The 21080-nt window shown below is 38.8% G+C and overlaps 1 protein-coding gene across 4 annotated transcripts in view; it reads right to left on the reverse strand.

Annotated features, from left to right (window-relative positions):
* MECOM (MDS1 and EVI1 complex locus) overlaps positions 1-21080 on the reverse strand; it is a 759445-nt gene that overhangs the window by 359893 nt on the left and 378472 nt on the right. For all 4 annotated transcript variants that reach the window (XM_082249190.1, XM_082249189.1, XM_082249192.1 and 1 more), the window contains exon 2: positions 18134-18474. In XM_082249190.1, the coding sequence (XP_082105316.1) occupies positions 18134-18474 (341 nt within the window). The remainder of the gene's footprint in view (positions 1-18133; positions 18475-21080) is intronic.

The following is a 21080-nucleotide window of genomic DNA, read 5'->3' on the forward strand; positions in this document are numbered from 1 at the left end:
CAATATGCATCCAGATTCAAGAATCAGTTGTAAGTATTTATTGGTATAACATGTTTTGCTGCAAAATTCTTTAGCAGGATAACTACAAAAGTCAATATTTTCTTGGGCTCACAATATATAGAACCAGTGGTATGTCAAATGCAGCATTCCACATCTTGAAATTTCCTAAAAATTTTAATGTTATTTTATATGTTAACAATGTGTGTCCAAAAAACAGTTGTAAGTATTTATACATATACCATATTTTGATTCTAAATTTCCTTAGCAGGATAACTAGAAAAGTAAAAATATATAGTTTAATTTAATAAAAGCTAACTGGATAACACAGAAAAAAGTAATGAAGTTATAAGCAATAATGAGGACATTTACAGAGTCTGTGACTTACAGTGTAATTTAATGAATGGGGAATCCTTGATATACTGTGATCCCAGGTACAAGGGGGAAGGGAGGACAGATTCATGTACAAAAAGGTTAAAGGACTCCGATATAAAATACTACATTGACCTCTCGAAGTACACTGACCATGCACCTTTATTTCAATTAGATTAAGTGCAAATGATTCATGATACAATTTGTTTAGAGGATACTGTGTTATACAATGAAACATATCCCTTATTTAATAGAACCTAATTGATTTTTTATTCTTAGAGACCACAATATATATATTAATCTCTGCAAATCATCTCACCCGCAGTGTATTATTGAAAAGAAATAAAATTATGTGAACCATTTACTGATTTCAGCTTTTTCATTTTCACTGCTCAGTATGCCACCTGCTGACCGATAAGTAGGAAATAGCACTAGAATGCCAGGAATTTCGATGCTGTTTTGTATATACCCAGCTTACTATTCTATTCCCTATATTAAACATACAGCACTATTTTACTGTTTCCAATTTAAGATTTTAAAACAGAACTGAGGTTAATAAAAATAATAAAATGTTAGTAGGTAGACTATTTGATAAAAGAGACTTTATATGTCATATATATAATATATACAGTATCTCTCAAAAGCAAGTACACCCCTCACATTTTTTAAAATATTTAATTATATCTTTTCATGTGACAACACTGAAGAAATTACTCTTTGCTGCAATGTAAAGTAGTGAGTGTACAGCTTGTATAACAGTGTAAATTTGCTGTCCCCTCAAAATAACTCAACACATAGCCATTAATGTTTAAAGTGCTGGCAACAAAAGTGAGTACACCCCTAAGTAAAAATGTGTAAATTGGGCCCAATTAGCCATTTTTCTCTCCCCGGTGTCAGGTGACACATTAGTGTTACAAGGTCTCAGGTGTCAATGGGGAGCAGGTGTGGTAAATTTGGTGTTATCGCTCTCACTCTCTCATACTAATCACTGGAAGTTCAACATGGCACCTCATGGCAAAGAACTCTCGGAGGATCTGAAAAAAAGACATGTTGCTCTACAAGAAGAATGCCAAGACCCTGAAACTGAGCTGCAGCACGGTGGCCAAGACCATACAGCTGTTTAACAGTACAGGTTCCACTCAAAACAGGACTCCCCGTAGTCGACCAGAGAGGTTGAGTGCATGTGCTCAGCGTCATATCCATAGGTTGTCTTTGGGAAATAGACGTATGAGTGCTGCCAGCAGTGCTGCAGAGGTTGAAGCAGTGGGGGGGTCAGCCTGTCAGTGCTCAGACCATACACTGCACACTGCATTAAATTGGTCTGCATGGCTGTCATCTCAGAAGGAAGCCTCTTCTAAAGATGATGCACAAGAAAGCCTGCAAACAGTTTGCTGAAGACAAGCAGACTAAGGACATAGATTACTGGAACCATGTCCTGTGGTCTGATGAGACCAAGATAAATGTATTTGTTTCAGATGGTGTCCAGCGTGTGTGGCCCCAACCAGGTGAGAAGTACAAAGACAAGTGTGTCTTGCCTACAGTTAAGCATGGTGGTGGGAGTGTCATGCTCTGAAGGTTGCATGATTGCTGCCTGCACAGGGGAGCTACAGTTCATTGAGGGAACCATGAATGCCAACATGTACTGTGACATACTGAAGCTGAGCATGATCCCCTCCCTTCAGGAACTGAGCCGCAGGGCAGTATTCCAACATGATAACGACCCCCAAACACACCTCCAAGACAACCACTGCCTTGCTAAAGAAGCTGAGGGCAAAGGTGATGGACTGGCCAAGCATGTCTCCAGACCTAAACCCTATTGAGCATCTGTGGGGTATCGTCAAACGGAAGGTGTAGGAGCGCAGGGTCTCTAACATCCACCAACTCTATGATGTCGTCATGGAGGAGTGGAAGAGTACTTCAGTGGCAACCTGTGAAGCTCTGGTGAACTCCATGCCCAAAAGGGTTAAGGCAGTGCTGGAAAATAATGGTGGCCACACAATATATTGACACTTTGGGCTCAATTTGGACATTTTAAATTAGGGGTTTACTCACTTTTGTTGCCAGCAGTTCAGACATTAATGGCTGTGTGTTGAGTTATTTTGAGGGGACAGCAAATTTACACTGTTATACAAGCTGTACACTCATTAGTTTACATTGTAGCAAAGTGTAATTTCTTCAGTGTTGTCCCATGAAAAGATTTAATAGAATATTTACAAAAATGTGAGGGGGTGTACTCACTTTTGTAAGGTACTGTATAAATAAATAAATATAAATATATATATATATATATATATATATATATAGTATATATACTGTATGTATACACTGAACAAAATTATAAATGCAACACTTTTCTTTTTGCCCCCCCATTTTTCATGAGCTGAACTCAAAGATCTAAGACTTTTTCTATGTACACAAAAGACCTACATCTCTCGAAAACCAGTCAGTACCTGGTGTGACCACCATTTGCCTCACACAGTGCAACACATCTCCTTTGCATAGAGTTGATCAGGTTGTTGATTGTGGCCTGTGGAATGTTAGTCCACTCCTCTTCAATGTGCGATATTGGCAGGACTTAGAACATGCTGTTGTATATGCCGATCCAGAGCATCCCAAACATGCTCAATGGGTGACATGTCCAGTGAGTATACTGGTCATGCAAGAACTGGGATGTTTTCAGCTTCCAGGAATTGTGTACAGATCCTTGCAACATGGGGTGGTGCATTATCATACCACAACATGAGGTGATGGTCGTGGATGATCTCAAAATGCCATCAATAAAATGCACCTGTGTTCATTACCCATTACATACACCTGCCCATACCATAACCCCACTGCCACCATGGGCCACTTAATCCACAACATTGACATCAGCAAACCGCTCACCCACACAATGCCATACATGCTGTCTGCCATTTGCCCTGTACAGTGAAAACCAAAATTAATTTGTGAAGAGAACACCTCTCCAAAGTGCCAGACGCCATTGAATGTGAGCATTTACCCACTCAAGTCGGTTACAATGACAAACTGCAGTCAGGTCGAGACTCCGATGAGGACGAGCATGATGAGCTTCCCTAAGATGGTTTCTGACAGTTTGTGTAGAAATTCTTTGGTTATGCAAACCGATTGTTGCAGCAGCTGTCCAGGTGGCTGGTCTCAGGTGATCTTGGAGGGGAAGATGCTGGATGTGGAGGTCCTGGGCTGGTGTAGTTACTTGTGGTCTGTGAGGTCGGTTGGATGTACTGCCAAATTCTCTGAAACGCCTTTGGAGACGGCTTATGGTAGAGAAATGAAAATTCAATTCACGGGCAACAGCTCTGGTGGACATTCCTGCAGTCAGCATGCCAATTGCACGCTCCCTCAAAACTTGTGACATCTGTGGCATTGCTCTGTGTGATAAAACTGCACATTTTAGAGTGGCCTTTATTGTGGTCAGCCTAAGGCAAACCTGTGCAATAATCATGCTGTCTAATCAGCATCTTGATATGCCACACCTGTGAGGTGGATGGATTATCTCGGCAAAGGAGAAGTGCTCACTAACACAGATTTAGTCAGATTTGTGAACCACATTTGAGAGAAAACGGCCTTTTGTGTACATAGAAAAAGTCTTAGAACTTTGAGTTGAGCTCATGAAAAATGGGGGCAAAAACAAAAGTGTTGCATTCATAATTGTATTCAGTGTAGATATATATATATATATTTATGTATATATATATATTATATATAGCAATTATGTTTTTTTGGTTTGGTGCACCTTGCAAATTTTACTGATTAAAGCTGAACTAAATTTTGTTTTATTTTATTTTGTCTTGAACACACTGAACTTGCAAGTTATAAATAGTGCATGCAAACAAAATTGGCCTTTGCATGGGAATTTTCACTACACAAGCAAATTTTCCCTTCCCTTAGTGAATATGGTCAAATCTAATTTTCAAACAATGCCCATTAATGTGCAAAGGGAATAAAAAAAATAGTATTTTGTTTGCACATGACTGGATGATGAAAGTCAGCAGAGCTTCACCTCATTCATTAAGGGAAAATTCACTTGCAACGTGAAAATTTACTTGCCGTAGAAGCCAGATATATGACAACAGTTAATAGAAATATTGTATTTTTACAAAGTAACTGTTAAAAATTTCCAGTTCTGCTTTTATTATGTCCAGCAATCGTTTTAGGTTACTTTGATCTAGCTGATTGTACATACCAGGTTATAGAGGGGATTGTCCTGGTTTACTACTATTCATGTAAAAATAGAAATAAAGTCTGATAAAAATGGTTAATTTAAATTAAACTAATGATTTACAAAGCTTAGTAAAAGCAAGTGATGAGACTAGTTAGGCTTCACTTCTGTTTCTACAGTTTTGAGTGGAAGCAAACAATCACTGATTCCAAAAGTTAGCACTCACTAGGGTTTATTTACTAAAGATAAACAGGCTGTACACTTTATAGGTACAATTAATTATACCCGCGCTAGTGGTGCTAGAGAAATGTGCTAAAAGTAAAAAATATGAAAAAAATGTAATATACAAAAAAAAAAAAAAGGAAAAAAAATATAATAAAAACAATGTGATAGAAATTGCAGCTGCTGTTCACCAGGCCAAAATGACCGGATAGAAGCATGTAATGGAGAGAAGGCAGCGCTTTCAAAAATACATGATACATACCATATATGAACTAAGTAAAATGCACAGTGCTTCAAAGTCCTTTTGCAGTGAACAAAAGTGCACGAGCGCTTAATAATTAATCAAATTGACATATACAAACAAAATGAGTACAACTGAATAATCCAAAATATTAAAGTGCTGGAGTGCTGGTGCTGCTGAAGTGCTGAAATACTGGAGTGCAAAAAACATGCAGCGTGCCTAGGATCCCTCTAAGAGCCGCACTCCCCAGATATGGTGGACCCCTGATAAGGGTCAAACCAGTTTGAAATTACAATGATCACACCGGACCACAGACCACTCCAAGAACTGTCTTTTCCTCTTCATATAATTCGGGTCTGACCCGGACCCTAAATTGTATTAAAAACCATTGCACATATTGGCTTCACTATGTGGTCCACTCCTTCCGCTTGAGTCCTTTAGTGTCCGGGTCTGACCCGAATTATATGTGTGATAGTTGTTTGACCCTTATCAGGGGTCCACCATATCTGGTGAGTGCGGCTCTTAGTGCTCCAGCACTTTAATATATTGGATTATTCAGTTGCACTAATTTTGGACTTTGTTTGCATATGTCAATTTGATTAATTATTAAGCACTCGTGCACTTTTGTTCACTGCAAAAGGACTTCACATTTAATTTGAAGCACTGTGCACTATACTTAGTTCATTTAAGGTATTTATTATGTATTTTGGCAAGCGCTGCCTTCTCTCCATTACAGGCTATACACTTTGCAAGGAAATTTGCTCTTTGCAAGGGAATTTGTCAGTAAAAGAGGTAAAATTATGTCATCATCTAATTATGTGCATGCAAAAATGTTGTTCTATTTTCTTTTCCTTACATGTGATTGGGTATGTTTTTCAGATTTACTCAACTTCCCTTGCAAAATGCAACTTTTCTGTGCAAAGTGAACAGCCTATTTTCCTTCAGTAAAATCAACCCCATTATCTCATGTGGAGATAAATCAACATATTGGAAAATGTATTTTCAGTCAGTCATTTTTTTTTTTAATTCTGATGGTGCATAAGCAAGCCATTCTTGCACTCAATGAGTAAGGTAAGTCTGAAAGAAGATTGCTATAAATCTTGGCACTGCAGTGACTGGGGTAAGTTCACCCTTCCCTTATTACTAAAGATCTGTATGTTTATATGTTTATGGCCATTCACAATCATGTCTAAAGAATCAAATGAGGTTGCTCAAGAAAGTGTAGCACTCATTGAAAACAAATACAAAGTTGAAGTGTATCGGACACCAAAACTCTTATTTTAGTTTCAGATTACGATTCCAAGTTTCTGTTGAACGGTTACCCTTTAATTATTGAGTTGACCATTGTCACTGAAAAAGAAAGTAATGCGAAATCAAAAATATTATGGATGTTACTGGTGCAAGAATAGAGAGAATATCTTCCAATGGAGAGATTTCATTTACCTTTCTGTTGTGTCTGCAAGACAAAGTGACCAAGCCAATGTGACTGTAAGGGTCAATCCAAGAGTGATGATTAAGGGTGCACTTGATTCTCCTCTCTCTCCACTATCCCGCTGGTCTGCACTTACACTGGACTATAGGGAAGTGTTCCCAGGCACACTCCCCTGCTAACCAAACCAGTGATCCCTGCTTCAGTACATAGTCCTCTATGGAGAGAACTGTGCTCCAGGGCATAGTTGTTGGGTATAAAGGGTTTTCCACTAACATTGGAACATGGTAGAAAGAGCACACAGAGTGCCCCTGACACCTCTTGTCGCCCCGCCATTCTCTTTTCTCATGCACCTACTGTATTACTGGAATATGATCTTAGCCGTCCCTAGAACTTACATGGATCTGGAATATGAGAATTCCAAAATATCCTTGTTCCCCAACTACTCCCTGGAAATACATTAGTGTCAGAGATCCTTCATAGAGGTCCACAAATGCCTCCGGAACAAGGCCATCAGATGCAGCCTCCTCTACCCCATCCCCATCCAACTTTACCTTGTGCAAACTACCAGATTTTTTGACACCACAGATGCTGCTGTGGATGCCCACTAATGGATGCAAGCCTCTGGATTGCTCACATATACTTTAAAGAACACTGACCCTGGCCCAGGGTCTTTGTAAATAGTGATCCTTTTTCCATGTCGGTGGAGCCTTCACACCGTAACGCTTTAGAGCAGTGGTTCTCAACCTTCCTAATGCAGTGACCACTTAATACAGTTCTTCATGTTGTGATGACCCCCAGCCATGAAATTATTTTCGTTGCTACTTCATAACTGTAATTTTGCTACTGTAATGAATCGTAATGTAAATATCTGAAATACAGGATGTATTTTCATTGTTACAAATTGAACATAATTAAAGCGTAGTGATTATGTGGCATTCCTGCCCCACTGCGCCCCCCCCCCCCCACACACACACACACACACACACACACTAATTTAACACAACTAGAGGATGATCAAATTAAATGGAATCAGTATACAGAGGTTTTCTTCTTCTGAGAGATATTAAAGGAACACTCTATCTACCATGTCCACTTCAGTGATTTGAAGTGGCTATGGTGGTAGGAGTCAGAAACACTGCACATGCTGGGATACTTACAGTTATGTGCTGGGGGCTAGTTGCACCCCTAGCACATATGATTTAGGCAACATGTATGAACAAGGACATGACATATTATGACAAAACACAACCAGTTATTAAAAAACATATCGCAACAATTTACACACGCTAATGCACATATCTTTTCTACTCATTTTGCAGACTGCTGGCGGTTACTGCTGGCTGGTAATGCTGGTGGGTAATGCTGGTGGGTAATGCTGGTGGTTACTGCTGATGGTTAATGCTGGTGGTTACTGCTGGCAGGTAATGATGGTGGGCAATGCTGGTTGATACTGCTGGCGGTTAATGCTGGTGGGTACTGCTGGCGGGTAATGCTGGTGGGTACTGCTGGTGGGTAATGCTGGTCATGCGAGTACTGCTGGACTGGAACAGATCATATAAATAAATCGCAATAATTGCCATTTTAGCAGCGCAAACTCTTCGAATAATGAATCCCTGTGCTAATATAGTGTACCCATACAGTACTTTAAATATATATATATATATATATATATATATATATAATCACCAAAAAATACAATACTCAATACAATCCTAATATTCAAAGATGGGTGATAAAGTGCTTCAGTGCAAAGTGTTCAATCTCTAAATACATATAAACTCTAAGAAAATTCAATCAAAAATACATGGAAAAATTGTATATAAATATACAAGCTGTGTGCAAAAATATTGTGCAAAAAACAAATCTAGAAAACAAGTGCAACGTGCAGAAAAAAAGAGTCCACTAATAAGGCAGAATGTGACGTGGACTCCTTTAAGGGTCACAGCCAAAGTAGATGCACTCCTTGAAAGTGCCAAGTGCCAGAAGTAATAGTGGTGACACCCCCCGTGTTCAGTGTGATTGGGGAAGAAATTCAAACTCACCATATGGTCTTGCAGGTAACTGTGCCACTTCTCTTTTCTTGGTGAGCCTGATTGTTTTTTTCTTCCTTGTAGTCTCAGGTTTCCTCACAGAAAAGTGGTGTGCACACTGCTGGAGAAAGCAGCGGCTGCAGTAGAGAGCAGAGCCGCTGCTTCCTGTATGACTCCTGTCACAGGCAGAGTGCATTTCTTATCAACTATACAGGAAGCAGTGGCTCTGTCACTGACATCCTAAGTCTCCCGCGGCAGCCGGGAGATCAGCGGGAGACTAGGAATGTCTGCGCCTGGAGACTTATAGAGGAGCGGTGTCTCGGTTCCTAAGACCATCGGAAATATGTGTTTTCTGATGGTCTTAGGCGACCCCTGTGAAAGAGTCGTTCAAGGGGGGTGGAACTATCCCCCAGCACATAACTGTAAGTATCCCAGCATGTGCAGTGTTTCTGACTCCTACCACCATAACCACTTCAAATCACTGAGGTGGTCATGGTAGAAAGAGTGTTCCTTTAATCTCTCTCAGAAGAACTAAACCTCTGTATACTTATTCAATTTCATTCGATCATCCTCTAGTTGTGTTAAATTAGTGCGGGGGGCGTGGTGGTGCAGGAATGGCGCATAATAACTACGCTTTATTTATGTTGGTAGGAGATGCTGTACTAACGATCTGACGTTAGTACAGTGATCTCCCCTGCTGAGATGTTGTGTTCTGACAGGGGGATGCTCCACCCACCAGAACACTCTGGTCAGCGTTCTCAGCCATTGGCTAAGAGTGCTGATTGGGATCCGGTCGGTTGCAGGTTTTCCAGCATGTTCATCCAACAGAAGTCAGCCAAACTGCTGGCTTCTATTGGACCGGCTGACATACACATGGGCCGAATGTGGGCTGTTTTTCATTGAACAGGCTGATGTCTCGCAACATTCGGCCCATGTGTATGGGGCTTTAGAATGTTCTCCACTGGAAACCTGTTGTGCAATGACCAACTCCAAAAACCAGCCTCCTCATTATATCAGCATCACATCTTAAATACCCTTTCTGACCTTTACGGTATCCAGAGTAAAGTAGTCTAGTTCTCAAATGTATGTTGTTATTTGTAAAAGTGACCTGCCCTGTATGTGTAGTATCACTTGGAGTATGGCATCAAGTATTACTTGCGAAAAAACAATAAAAACCCGATTTATAAAAAAAAAAAAAAAAAAGTTAATTACAAATACAACAGGAAGAGACAAAACCTTTCAGACCCAGAAATTCATACACCAATATATTACCAAGACTCCCTGGATACGAGAAATTGTCAAGTGGTTTCACTCTCCAATGTCTACCAAAAAATGGTTTTGAGGGGACTGACCCTTTAAGAGAGACAATTAGGCAAGAGAATTCGGATCCAAAGAGGACCGTGTAGGAATAATTTATTTTACAGATCTTGAAATTCTAATGTCACCATGCTGCTTCTTAAGCAATTATTTAGAGGATGTATGCATGAACATTTTCTTATAACACTCTACAAATGATCTCCTTTATTTGTAGAAATATCAGGGTACACCTTTGTTCTACTGGGAAAAGTAACTTTCACCTCTGACCTGAGGAAACCAGTTTAAGAGTTCCTGAACTCTAGCACTTGTTAACAGGCCACTAGTCCTCTTTTCAGCAATAATAGAAATGATAGAGAGTCACCTAATTGAAAAGACTCACACTGCTACGGTATGCAAAACGAATTTAAAACTGAAGCCGAAAGCCTTTGCCAAAAAGAAAACAAGAATGAAATCAAATGTCTGAAGAGCTTTTGATAGTCTCTCCAGGCTTATATCTTTTGTTCAGGAAAAAAAGCCATCACTGATTTAATTATATTCCTGAAACACAATGGCTCTATTTTCAAATCATGTTAAATGATTGATCTGCAGATTCATCTTATGCTCAAAATTCTTCACACGCATTGTGCATTAGGACTAATAAAAAAAAAACAGCCAATACAAGCATTAACTCTATCAGCCAGTTTATGATACATGTACAATGTTGTCTTTTAAATTGAGAACATCTGTTTAACAATGCAGAGATACCAAAATAATAAATTGGGTCATGAAGCAAATGTTTCTGCAATACCAATGGTATAATTTACAACTTGAAGGTCTGGATAGGAATTTAAAAGCAATAGCAATTCGAGACAATGAGCAAAAGCCAATCGGAGCTAATCCTGCCTTTACACCTGAGCAGAATGTAATGTGGGCACGTTATAATGGTGCCCACAGCATGGGCTTGTGGCTGCAAAGGGGTTAAAAATAGTTTAGAAAGGTTTGCGGGTTTTATTATATAGATTTGAGTTAGGCGTTTTAGTCAGCCTAGTCAGGTTTAAATTAGAGCGGGAAGTCTGTCACTGGTTTAGACGGGAAGTTAGTCAGGTTTTGAACGGGAAAATCACGTGGCGTTAAGGCAGGGAAAACGTGAGGCGCGAGTGAGGCGTCACGTGTCTTGGGCTATAAAAGAAGATGCGTGGCTCGTCTCTCTTCAGTGTGTCCTGGATCAGCGCAGCGAGCTCCCCTCCCCCCCCCCCCGTCACGAGCACTTTTATGTGGTTTGTTACCCTTGTATTAAGGGGGGACTGGTTGAATAACTTTTGCCGAGGGCTCAAGTTCTATGACTGCACAATTTATCACTCTGTAGTGGACTATTTTTAGACATTCTTGAGAAGTGCTATTTCCATTATAGAAGATTATTATCTGGCACTTTTTTCACAAATTTATTTTGAATATGTTTGCACATTTGAGCATATTTTGATTATTTCACTAATATTTTGCTCATTTATTATATATTTATATTATATATTTATATAATTGCTTATTTATTTTGATCACATTGGCACTATTTGCACTTTATATTTGATGATTGATTATCACTAAATATTTATATTCATAGCACATATATTTATTAATTGTGATTCAAATATTTATATATTTTCTTATATTTATTCTTGATTGCATTTTGCACATATGTATATTTACTTTTGAGCACTTGATATTGTGTGGCATCATTTATTTTATCTAAAGGCACAGTTACACTTTAATTAAAATGATAGGTGCCTTACCTTTCATTTTTAAACTCACCTCTGATATCGCAATCAAGTCTACTAACTACTACACCTACATTCTAATATATTTGTTAATATCTATTATTACTGACATAACAGTTACCCACTTGCCGACCAGCTGCCGCATATATACGGCGGCAGGTCGGCAGGTTTCCACGAATCGGCAGGTCACGGGAGCTACACTGGGGGCACACGTGCGTGCCCATTCCCCAGCGGGGAAACGGAGGTACGGAGCTGGCGGCCGCGATTGCTGCCCGGCACCCACGATTGCTCACCGTGGAGAGAGAATGACGGTCTGCTGTTGTAAACACAGCAGACCATGTTCTCTCAATAATCATCACAGGGCTCATGTGATCCTCCTATTTAGGAACACCGGTCCATGTGATGATTCCATAAACCAATCCATCCCACAGTTAGAAAACACCCCCTAGGCTCACATTTAACCCTTTGATCGTGTTAACCCCCTCCCTGACAATGTCATTAGTACAGTAAAAGTGCATATTTTTAGCACTGATTACTATAGTAATGTCACTGGTCCCCCCAAAAGTGTCAAAAATGTCAGTCAGGTGTCTGATCTGTCTGCTGCAATGACGCAGTCCCGCTAAAAATCACTAAACGCCGCCATAAATAGTAAAAAACAAAAATAAACAAAAATGACATAAATCTTTTACCTAGTTTGTAGACACGATAACTTTTGTGAAAACCAATCAAAATGCGCTTATTGGGATTTTTTTTTTAAACAAAAATCTGAAGCAGAATACAAATTGGCCAAAAAGGATGAAAAAATCTGATTATTACGTTTTTTTTGGGGGGGGGGAATGTTATATAGCAGGAAGCGAAAAATATAGTTTTTTTTCAGAATTGTCGCTCTTTTTTTGTTTATAGCACAAAAAGTAAAAATCGCAGAGGTGATCAAATACCACCAAAAGAAAGCTCTATCTGTTGGAAAGAAAGGACATCAGATTAATTTGGGTATAGCGTTGCATGACCACGCAATTGTCAGTTAAAATAACGCAGTGCCGAATCTCAAAAAATGGCCTGGTCTGTAAGGGGGTAAATCTTCCGATCCAGAAGTGGTTAATATGCAGCAAAAGTTAATGTGCATTCCAAGTGACTCAGCATGACAGAATATCTTCTGCTTTATATTTTGTCAGCCTTTCACTTGCCTTTTTATTGCTTTATGATTAGTGACATCACCTCCTCACCTGCTTTAAAACCCGATGATGAAAGCAAACAGAACTATCACACTTACAGTTATCAAATCAATTCAATTTTCCAGCCAATTGCATAGTGACATATTGACCATGTTGCTTAATGGCATCTGCTGGATTTAATGAAGCCATGTCATCTTTGAAACCTTGCAATAAATGTCTGCAACATGTTTACCTATTGAAAAAGAGTTATGATTTCCTGTCACTCCCTCCATTAAGAAAGAAGATAACTGATGCTATCTTATTAAAGGGAATAACTGACTTATCCAGAAATGCACTGAAAAGATGATGAGTATAAATGTTATCACCATTGTATAACTGTATTGTATTTCCTCCTGTCTACAACTGCAGCACTGGGAAGATTTTTCATTACAGTCCCTATTGTCTTTAGAAAAGATGTGTGAACAAAGTACAGAGGTAGATTTCCTGGGGGGGGGGGGGGATTTACTAAAACTGGTACACACAGAATCTGGTGCAGCTCTGCCTACTAACCAATCAGCTTCCAGGATTTATTGTCAAAGCTTACCCATTTAAGCCCTGGAAGGTTTACACCCCTTCATGACCAGGCCATTTTTTTTGCAATACGGCACTGCATTACTTTAACTGAAAATTGCGCTGACGTGCGACGCTGTGCCCAAATACAATTTATGTCCTTTTTTCGTAAAATTTGAGCTTTCTATTGGTGGTATTTGATCACCTCTGAGGATTTTATTTTTTACGCTATAAACAAAAAAAGACTGATGATTTTGAAAATAAAAAAACAATATTTTTAACTTTCTGCTATAAAACACATCCATCAAAAAAAATGTCAAAAAATCAAATTTTTTTCATCAATTTAGGCCAATATGTATTCTACTACATATTTTTGGTAAAAAAAAAAATAAAAATACCAACAAGCATATATTGATTGGTTTGCGCAAACGTTATAGCATCTACAAACTGTGAGATTTTTATGGAATTTTTATTTATTTACTATTTTTTACTAGTAATGGTGGCGATCAGCAATTTTTTGCGGGACTGCGACATTGCGGCGGACAAATTGGAGACCTCACTTACACTTTTGACACTTTTTTGGGGAGTGGTGAGACTAATACAGTGATCAGTGCTAAAAAATGCACTCTCACTGTACTAATGACAATGGCAGGGAAGAGGCCACCCCTAACTGGAGAAAGACAGAGATCTGTGTTTCTGCATAGAAGATATCCATCTTCCTCTCTGACAGAGCGGCGGTTTGCCTTGTTTACATAGCCTCCCTTTACATTCTGCCTCTTCTGTAAACAATCGGTGGGTCCCAGTGGACATCGCGCCCACCAGACCCGCTGATTGGCTCCCGCTATGTCCAATCACAGCAGGAGAAGGTCACCAGCGATGCACGTGTGTGTCCCAGACCCACCGCACGAAATCATGTACAGTTACGTGATTTCATGCAGGAGGGTCACCCTGCCGCAGTTTATCTGCATGTAACGGTCCTTAAGTGGTTAATTGAACAAGCTGAAATTAGAAGCTGATCGGTTACCTTGCGCCAGCTGCACCAGATTCTGTGTGCACCAGTTTTAGTAAATCAACCCTACAGATTTATAAAGAAGAATTAGTGGACCTCAGGAGACAAATTCCAGTGTTTACTCTGTACATCAATTAATGTATTGGGATATAGACAATACCTACAATACCATTAGATGATTTGTTGCTTTCCAGGTGCTTCCTAGTTAAGGCTTGGTTCGTGCTGCTGCAGTGCAAATTACTTCTGTTTTGAGTGTGATTGCGGCGCAAATTCACTGCATAATTTTTGTGTCAAGTGCGATTCTAATGTGAATTTGATGCAAATTGAAGTCTATGGAGCTGAATTCCCAACGTACCGGATCAAACTCACTCATTACACTTTTTTAGCCGCATCAGAATCACACTGCATTAATGTGAGCAGCCTTTATTGAAAATACTGTTATTTTAGTCGGCATGCGAATCTATGCATTCGGAACAGATCAAAATCGCATCAGAATTTGCATCAGTGTAAGCTGGGCCTAAGAGGGCACCTTAATGCGCATTTCACCTTGTGCAGCCAAACTGGGATAATACCTACTTTATATTTGTCAGATGTCCCCAACCCCATAGCATAACTTAAAAAAAAAAATTGGTAAAAATTGCAGGTTACCTTTTTAGATGTTCCTTTCTGGACCCTACAGCAAGGAAAAATCCTAAGTAGTTTTCTTTGTTTATGAGGGGCTATTGGCCATAATTAACCCTGTGTAATGTGCAGACAGATATTTTTTGTCAATTGTAACTAGATTTGAACATTGTCTTGCCTCAAAAAAGGTTAAAGATTTAGAGGCTGTGCTTCTTGCATTGTATGTTAAGAAGGACAGACTTGGGAGATGCCCACTCTAGCATTGTTCAAAAACCTTGAAGTCAGCCATAACACCTTCTCCTGAGAAACATCTAAAAGGTAAGAAATATTGAATACTGAAGAAGCCAAATCTGTTGGCGAAACATGTTGGGATTATCACCCCAGAAGTGTTACTAACCTAATTCCAGCTCCCTCGGGAACATCTCTTTCTGTGCTCTATACTTTCATCAAGGGATGCAATGCTAAGTGAGCTTACCCTTGGAACATTTTTTCCTGTCTGTTTAACAGCCATGTTTCCATGAACATTTGGTAATTATATATGTACATGTGGGCAGCCAAATAGATCAACGATTCTTCTTCATGCTTTGCAGTGCTACACAAGTTTTGTGTTTTACTGCATCCTTTTCACAATGCAATTTGAGGCTTCTGACTCTTTTTACGGCTCATAATAGTTGCTACGCAAGAGAATAGGAGACATTTTGGTGACAAATATATTAATACTCTAACAATAATTAAAAACTTGGAAAAAATAAAAAAAAATAAAAAAAGCAATAACATTATTATTTTGCAATAGTCAGTAATAGTTTAATTCACAATGCTTACACACAGAGATTAGAAGTCCACTGACACTTGAAAAATGAGTCACATGGCTGAAAATAAAGATCCTTATCCACATGTTAAGGTTTTTGTGAATGGAGCCTATTGTGTGATCAAATAAAATACACTGCACTTTTCCATTAATTACGCTTAGTTACCCTCCTTTCACCTATTTCATAATCTTTACCTGGAAGTGTTTTTTTGTCTCAGCCTACACTTTAATGCGATCTGCTCTTATTGCATACTCATCACAGATATTCATTGCAGATACTGCACAATATGCGTGCAAAACCATGCATCAAAACCTTTCCTAAAATATAAAAGTGACCTAATGAAATGAAGTACCCATAGATGTCCAGATCGTAATGCTATGTTATTGAAAATGGTGGAATCAGGAGTCACGTTCCCATATTTACAGTTACTTGTAGCCTGAAAAAGAATCTTCTATCTGTGATTAGTGGCTATTTATAGATACAGGAGCTTCTTAAGAAAATATACAAGTAGTCAAATTCTTTCAATAAAAAAACATATTTTCTGGCAAAATAAACATAAACTATCAGGCTGCACATTGGGAAACAACAAACACATCAATATAAACACTGTACAAACTACTTATTCAGCAGCTTCCTAAACAAACTGTTTCAATGCAGAGTGGTCTGCTTAATTGCCGACATCCAAATGTTTGTGAAACATGACTTGCGTTCATTCTTGTGTGTTTCTCTTACCAATAGATGACTGAACAGCTGAAACTGAAGCTAGACGCTGGACTGAATGCTTCGACAGTGTTTTTATGCCTCAGTTAGCAAAATTACTGAAGGGTTTACAAAAAGAACATACCAACAAGTCAAGGTTGCCCAAGGTAACTAAATAGGTCACCAGACTGTGTGGCACCAAAGTGTGCATTTTCAATTGCGATTCCGGTTATTATGTCCTTACAGTCACCTGGGAAAAAGTTCAGTGAAGTAACCATAAGATCACAGCACGAGGACAGTAAATTCCTTTATCTTTTACATGTTCATAATGGTAGATGTAAATCTGGACCAGTCTTTACAGGGGTGCTCTGTATGCACATGTGTTTATTTAATTTTTCATGTGTTAACATATTATGTGTAATAAGTAGAGTCCCACACACAAGGGCTGAATTTTGGGCAGTATTGGCCAGTTCAATAAAAACCAGCCAACCTTTGACACTTGTGTACTACAGCTGGTCCATTTGGCCAGCTTCTGTTGAAGATGCATGACGGAAAAAGGTCTGCTGATCGGCTTCCGGTCAATGCTCTAAGCCAATGGCTGACATCACTGATCTGGCTTGGGGGGGGGGGGCATCCCTTTGTCAGAACACAATAGAACAGCAGAGGAGACCTGAGCTGTCAGGTTTTTTATTGTCCAGCCTGCTGGGTTGAAAGGAAAAAACTACTAGTGTGTACTAGGTTTAAGGAAGGGTAAAAACCCCTATTGGATTTGTCTGTGTCCTACTGGGAAATTTTCCCGTAATTTCAACTACTATAGATACAACAGGAAATGGAGGGACATTTTCCTAAAGTGAAAGGAATTCCCATTAGGCAATTATCACCAAAACTTTGTCTTATTTGAAAATCTCCCTTCACCTCTTGTTCTCACAACAATGCAAAAATGTAGGATTTCTGCTTACTTTTTGTCTTGGTGACAATGGAAATAGAGAGGGAGAACTTCCACAATTTTTACAATATTGTATACATTTTGTATAATAGTTTTTTTCTCTGAAGCAGCTGATTCATTACACGGCTGGTGATGAGCAAGTTTTAGGCAAATTTCAAATGTTCTTAAGAATATTTTTCTCCTTGCATCAAATGTTAGGGCGTGTTGCATTGCAAAGGGCAAGAAATAGAATATGACATTTTACACATGTTATAAACATTATGGGGTTTATTTGCTAAAACTGGAGCATGCAAAATCTGGTGCAGCTGTGCATGGTGGTCAATCAGCTTCTACCTTCAGCTTGTTCAATTAAGCTTTGACAAAAAAAAACAAAAAAACTGGAAGCCGATTGGCTTCTATGCAGAGCTCCACCAGATTTTGCACTCTCGAGTTTTAGTAAAACAACCCCAATGAGTATTATTATCGACCCCTAAGTTTTGAAATGTTTTTATCCTTTCTTCTGAAAATGTCAGCAGTCCATGTGAAAAGAGTGTTTGAAATATCTCCAGAAAGAAATGTAAACTGATAAATCCTTATTATACAGTTAATAGTAGAGTTTAATTTTTAATTAAAACTGTTTTACATTACCTCTTTTTCTTTTTTTTTTTTTTTTTGCTTTATCTGTGATGGACCCACACCTCTATTAAACTTTTGACATACCAAATATGGATCTAAAACCAGACTTTTTAGCAAGGTAACATGGCATGTTTGCATTTAAAAAAAAATATTATATGTGATATTACCTACCTCCCAGCCAAACTGAGGATTTTCAAGGCTGTCACACTGCTCTCCTTCGAAGGGTCCAAACTTTTCTCCAGTGGATATTTTAATTTTTGTCCATATTCCTAGTCCTGCTCCAGGAATGCTTGATTCACGAAGCTCAAACTCAGGAGGTATTGGGATGTCATCTGGGATATAAATGGGGGCCCTATATGGCGATCCTTCATTAGGTGTGAAATCATCACTAGAAGAGGCTGGAGAGTATATATCTGGAAAATGTGATCCTGATGTGGTGCCATTGCCATCATCAACAGGTGAAATCTCTCCAACTGTGATCTCAGGAAATTTTTCAGAGGAAACATCATCACCTATACACACAGAGACATAAAATGTGCTGCTTTAGCTTTATAATGGTAACACTACATTATGATATATTCATATTTGCCTCTATTTTTCATGGTCCAACAGAATGTGCTAAGCTCATAAAAATCAACTTGCTAATAAGAATAACATGTATTAGTACTGGAACAAACTATACTCTTACATTTATATGATTGGGGCAACAAATTATGCTTCAGCCACATATCTCTTTGAGTGTCTAGATTTATTAGTCACAAGCTTGCCCAGATGCAGGGGCCAAATGTATCAGTGCACACACACGGTTCGTAAAGATTTGACTTTGCATGAACTAATCATTTTACAGTGACAATTGTATCATTTCAGAATTTTCTTTACTTTCTGTAATGTGACAACTGTCAAGAAGTGAGGCTAACGTTCCCCAACTGCAATCCAGAATGTAATGTCAAATGTGGCAAAGATTCTATCCTATCTAAACACTATCACAAACTTGGCTGGAGTAACACTTTAAAGACCCTTCTTGGGCATCCTGCATTATCCCCTGAAGAAGCTTTACAAATAATCTTCCAATATCCGTCACATCATATAATGCAATTGACCTCATTTTAGCAACATTTACTTACTAGTACTTACTACTTACATTTACTTACTACTTACTAAGAACTAGTATCATAAATGCAGATGGAGTATCAAAATGGTTGTCTACATTTGGAGTAAAAGGTACCTTTTAGTTCAAAGCATTAGTGATCAATGTTTTGGCAGCAAAGAGGTTAAAGTGGATGTACACTAGGGACATACAAAACATTTCTATGTGATTTTACTATGGTAGGAACAAATTCCTGATATATGTTATATAATGCTAGGAAAAAATGTTCAGTAATATCCTTTATGGCTTGCTGAATGACACTGTCCATTACTGAAGGAATGAAGAATGCATATCACATTGTGTTACAGCCCTGTATGGGACCCTCAGACAAATCTAGCTATGTGCTTTGTAGACCAACTAATAAATCATATTTCTGAGTCTCCAGACTGCTGTAGAACCTTAAAGATCTCAGTAAAGATTCATCTGTGCTTCCCTGCTGCTTCAGCCAGCCCCTGACCTCTGATACACCATCAGCCTCTCTTAATGCATAATTTAAACAAGAGCAGAGGGAATCCAATTCCAAGAGTGACAACATATATCTGTTTTATGGCCCTGGATGAAATTCTGCTCGCTGCATTACTTTGTATCACAAAAAACACAACTACATATTTTGGTAGAAACTAGACAAGGATTTTTCTCATAGACAATAGCATGCAATATGTCTTTGGCTAACTATAACATATAAATGCTGATGTCATATGAAGTGAATTGCAAAAATAGGTTCTGAGGTCCAGAAACTGAGCTCACGCTTAAATGCCACAAAGTACTTGCTATTCATAGTGTTCCTGAACAGCCACTTTAACTGTTCAGGAACAACAGGAAAGGACAGAGCAACATGTCTTTAACCGCTTACCCACCGTATACAGTACATATACGGCGGCAAGGCGGCTCTCCTGTGCTAAATCATGTACAGGTATGTGCTTTTGCCTTTTGCACTTCCCGGTCTGGGGCGTGCACGCACGCTTCCGGCAACCCTCTCCCGCCGTGACTGGGCACTGCAGGACAACTCGACATCCACCAGGACCCGCCGATCATTACTAAGAGAGGCAGAATGACGGTCTGCCTATCTAAACAAGGAGAGGAAGGTAGTGATCCTGTGTTTCTGCTAAACAGGAACACGGATCTCTGCCTTCCCACAGTAAAAACACCTCCCCCACAGTTAACAAGCACTCCCTAGGCACACATTTAACCCTTTGATAGCCCCTGATGTTAACCCCTTCCCTGCCAGTGTCATTAGTACAGGGAGAGTGAATATTTTTTAGCACTGATCTCTGTATTAGTATCACTGGTCCCCAAAAAAGTGTCAAAAGTGTCACTTAGTGTCTGATTTGTCTACTGAAATGTCACAGTCAGACTATAAGTCGCTGATCGCCACCATTGCTAGTAAAAAAAAAAAAAATATTCCATAAATATATCCCATTGTTAGTAGATGCTATAACTTTTGCACAAACCACAATATATGGGGATTTGTTTTACAAAAAATATGTAGCAGAATACATATTGGGCTAAATTGATGAAGAAATTTGATTGTTTACATTTTTTTATTGGATGTGTTTTATAGCAGAATGTAAAAAATAGACTTTTTTTTTTTTCAAAATTGTCAGTATTTTTTTGTTTATAGCATAAAAAATAAAAACCGCAGAGGTGATTATACACCACCAAAAACAAGGCTCTATTTGTGGGGAAAAAAAGGACATACATTTTATTTGGGTACAGCGTCGCACAACTGCACAGTTGTCAGGTAAAATAATGCAGTGCCGTATCGCAAAAGATGGCCTGGTCATGAAGGGGGATAAACCCTCTGGAGTTGAAGTAGTTAAGCAAGTTAGTTTAGGTAAGCGTAGCACAAACATACTATTTGCAAAATATATTTATAAAGTATTGGCAGTAGGAGTAACACTGTTATAACTTTGCGGTGCAGAGTGTCTTTGTTGTAAGCTGCTATTGTAAGTGAAAAGAGACTTAGGCCTT

Source organism: Pelophylax lessonae (genome assembly GCF_965119305.1).
Source record: "Pelophylax lessonae genome assembly, chromosome: 3".
NCBI lineage: Eukaryota > Metazoa > Chordata > Amphibia > Anura > Ranidae > Pelophylax > Pelophylax lessonae.